Source organism: Agrilus planipennis, unplaced genomic scaffold (assembly GCF_000699045.2).
Source record: "Agrilus planipennis isolate EAB-ADULT unplaced genomic scaffold, Apla_2.0 scaffold85, whole genome shotgun sequence".
NCBI lineage: Eukaryota > Metazoa > Arthropoda > Insecta > Coleoptera > Buprestidae > Agrilus > Agrilus planipennis.
Window position 1 is genome coordinate 614,534 of NW_020438910.1, and position 3,973 is coordinate 618,506.

The 3,973-nt window shown below is 29.0% G+C and overlaps 1 protein-coding gene across 2 annotated transcripts in view; it reads right to left on the minus strand.

Annotated features, from left to right (window-relative positions):
• Positions 1–59: 59 nt before the first annotated feature.
• LOC108733890 (methyltransferase-like protein 13) overlaps positions 60–3,973 on the minus strand; it is a 10,115-nt gene continuing 6,201 nt past the window's right edge. For both annotated transcript variants that reach the window (XM_025973481.1, XM_025973480.1), the window contains 4 exons: positions 2,203–2,377; positions 592–906; positions 401–529; positions 60–347 (listed from right to left, as the gene is read on the minus strand). In XM_025973481.1, the coding sequence (XP_025829266.1) occupies positions 70–347; positions 401–529; positions 592–906; positions 2,203–2,377 (897 nt within the window). In that variant the 3' untranslated portion in view covers positions 60–69. The remainder of the gene's footprint in view (positions 348–400; positions 530–591; positions 907–2,202; positions 2,378–3,973) is intronic.

The following is a 3,973-nucleotide window of genomic DNA, read 5'->3' on the forward strand; positions in this document are numbered from 1 at the left end:
TAGTTATTAATTGGGGTTTAATGTAAAATCAGTTTAGCTTTGAAAATAATAGATGAAAGAACATTTATACTAGCTATCAATCTGTATTTTTTGTAAAAACTCATCAATATCAAGAACTTCACTTTCTTGCTTATTTTTACTTAAAAAGGAATTTATTCTTCCACAGCATACTTTTAATGATGCTTTAAGTTTTTTAACATTTTTATTTTCGTTGAAACAAAATATGACTTCGTTTAGATCTTCTTCCAAGTTGTATGAAATAACAACTTTAAAATATTTCTTCAAAGTAGTAAACACATCTGGACGAAGGTTTTTATCTCGTATTAGTAAATTTAATAAGAAAACACCTGCAACAAAAGCATAATTATTCAACAGCGCTAATTTATTATCTATAACAAACCTCCATTTTTCAAACATTTTGCTGTTTTTTCAACTATATGGTCTTCTAAAAATTGGGGTGGGGGACAACTGATACCCATACTTGTATCTTTGCTGTCTACATCCAAAATTAAGCAATTATATTTAGCTCCTACAAAATTGGTCATTTGCCTACATATTTCATTTACCTCGTTTTTCATTTTAAATTCTTACCACTATTTACACTATCATGTATAAATTTTATTCCATCCTCCACCACCACTTTCAAGTTAGAATGCAGCTCAAGACCGAACCATTTTTGTGCTAAATTTAAAACTTCTGCATCCAGATCAACTCCAGTTACAACAGAATTCGATAAATATTTTCTTAGGAACACGCATAAAGTACCTCCTCCAAGGCCAATAACAGCGACAGAAGGAACGGTTATTGCGTTACATACTAAATCGCATCCTATTGTTAAAAAAATGTGATACTTTGATGCTAAATAATAATGATCTACTTCTTTACAGTTTCCTTTTATTTTTTTATCTGGAAAACAAAAATAATAAAATTACATACTTACAGAAAGAAAAAAAAAAATCATGTAATTAATTAATTAGCAGCTTCTATAAAATAGGTAACAATTAGGCAAACAAACACACAGAGGTGATACATACTAATAATGGGAGGTTTCTTAATGTGAAATATTTAATCAATTTATAATCATAATCATATCTCACACCAAATCATGTTAAATCGATCAAAACAAGGCATATGGGCTTCAGGCATTTGTCCTGTGTTGTACACTTCAACATGTTTATATAAGTACAAGTTCATTTCGTTAAAAAATCCTTGCCTATCAAGTCAAATATTTATTAAAAGAAATTTATTAAAATACAGTTAAACTTTCCTAACTCGAACCTCCTTAATGCAAGCAATTATTATCTTCGAAATAGAGAAAATTAAAGTTAAGCAAAATTTATGCTTTATACCGTCCAACTTTTTAATTTTTGTGCCAGACAGTGTTTCATTCATTTCAAAATATTTTGCTATAAAGGTTGAGTAAGCATCAAGTATGGGCTACTAATTACATGTCGCCTGCTCACGTGTGAGAAACCATGAAATCTATTTGTGTTAGCGAAAGACGGGCTAACTAAAAATATTATGCACCAATTACCACTTAAATAGATTATTGAAATTTTGGCTTAAGGTTCCATTCCTATTCCCGTGGATTTTTAGATCAGCTAAAATGGTTTTCTTTATTGGTGAATATTAATTAGACTGTATTTAAATGTTTAACATAATATTCATTCAACGTATTAGAACTAATGAGCTGCAGCAACGCGTGGCTCGGTCAGTTAGTTAACATATAAATCTTATTTTACTTCCATTAATTATGTGCGATGTTTTTCTTTTAATTTGGTACCTTCCGTTTTCCTTTGTGAAATTTTGGTAAGATGTGGTGGAACCCTGCCCCCTCCCCCCCTCACTTGAGATTTGCCCAGGGAAAAAAATAATCCCCCATTTTGTCTATGAGTATGTACAATGTACATGTACTTTTAGCCAAGGCCAGAAACGGTCGGCAATAACTTAATATTGTTGCTGTGAATGTAAAACCACGACAAACATAAAAACTTGAGCCATTGATTATATAGCTCCGGCTGATTGTTTCTAAGAATATTAACAATAATTCAAATTAAACAGACATTCTATAATATAAAATCCGCACTCTGGCTTTCTCATTGATGTCTTACTAATACAACCAGCCCAACTTTTACAAAAAAAGAGAAAGAGAGTCTGTATGTTTATATGTAAATCAGCTTTCTTATTCTACAAATTTCTTACCAGTTAATTTTGCTTCTGACTGTATGATATTTTGATTTTTAAGGAAAACAAGTCTACGAAACATTTGATTATTAATTTCTACATCTTCAATGACATATTTTCCAGATATTTTTGATTCTCCTTCATCCCGAATAATTCTCTTGCCAACGTCTGATCCAATAGATAAAAATAAAATCTGTTGAAAGTAAAATGCGTAAAAATGTAGAGTATTTACACAATAATGAGTTGTCTTGTCAAATAAAAAGTAAACAGAATATATTTTACAAAAACTGTAATTAACGAAAAAGACAGACTTAAAATAACTATTTTACAATTATTTCATAATACTGTTTAATTTCTATCTAATTAAATGTTAAAATCAAACTAAATTACTTTGAAGCATATCTGCATTATTGCAATTCTTATAGATATGTATTAGCTATAGTTAATTATAGCTATAATCCCTTTTTTCCCATTTTTTCTTTTTCTTCTAATTCGTTTTCTACCCTTTCCTAAGTATTTCTGCATAAATTTCGTACCCGGTGTCTATTAGTGTGAATCCTCTGTATTTTTTTGCTGAATGTATGTCTTTTATAGGTAGGTTTTACTATACTTCTGAACCATTCTTCTGGTAATTTTTCTTGTCCACTTCATATTTGACAGAGTATTTTGTGTAGTTCCTTTATGCTTTTTTCCGTGTATTCATACTTTTTTTCATGCGTTTATTGCTTTAATTTCGTTTAGGCTTATCTCTTGTGTCTTTGCAGTTGTTGTTCCTATTGTGTTTTGTTTTCTTTCGGTGGATCCCTTTATTATTATATTTTTAAAGTGTTGCTCATTCCTCCTTTTCGATTTTGTTACTTCTTTTTCTTATTTGTTTTATGTGTAATATTTTTTCCAATCTTTGCTTCTACCTATTCGTTTTGCTTGTTCACAGCTTCCTTTATTTTAATTAAATTATTGTATTTTTTAATTCATATAGTTAGTATTAAAATATAACAATTTTTGTACTCCATATTTCTTGTAGGTTTCTTTTGTTTTCTTCATTTTTAGTTTTGCTTCATCATTCTTTGTTCCACCATTTTTTTGTACTGGTTTATTTATAAATATTATTTTTTTTGGTAGACTGCTTTAGGTTTTATTTTTAAGTTCCATCCAGTTCCTCGCTGATTTCAACTAATTTTTATCATGACATTGGTTGATGCTGAGCTTTCTATCGGCTTCATATTTTGAAGTAGTTCTTCTGCCATTAAAATCACTCCCTACTTTTTTTTTATTTTTGATATTTCAGAGTTATGTTTTCTGTTTTTCCTAATGTAAACATTTACAATTATTATTTCTTGTAAATTAGTCTGTAGATTTATCTAAGTGACTTCTTCTGTTATTCTTTTTGTTTTTATATTACTAGTTCTTAGATCTCTTTCATACATTGTTGCTATCTCTGCTTTTACTCTTCCTTTCCTTTTCTTTCTTGATTTTTAATGCAAACATTTCAAAATTTGTTAAATTGTATTTTTTTTTCTAATAAAATTTCTCCTTTCTGTTATTATTTTGTTATGTGTGACTTTTACATTCATCCCTTCATCCTCCAGTTTTCTTTAGCTTTTTTGAAAACTTTTTTCTGCTTTACCTCTGAGCTACTTATATTGTATTAATTGATAAGATTTTTTTTTGTTTATTAATATTTTTTTGTCTCTGCTATTTAGTTGGACTCGAATTGCTTTTTTAGGATCCATTTCACACTCCTGCTGGCTTTCACATTTTCGATTGTTGTTTTTCTGCATTCTTACTT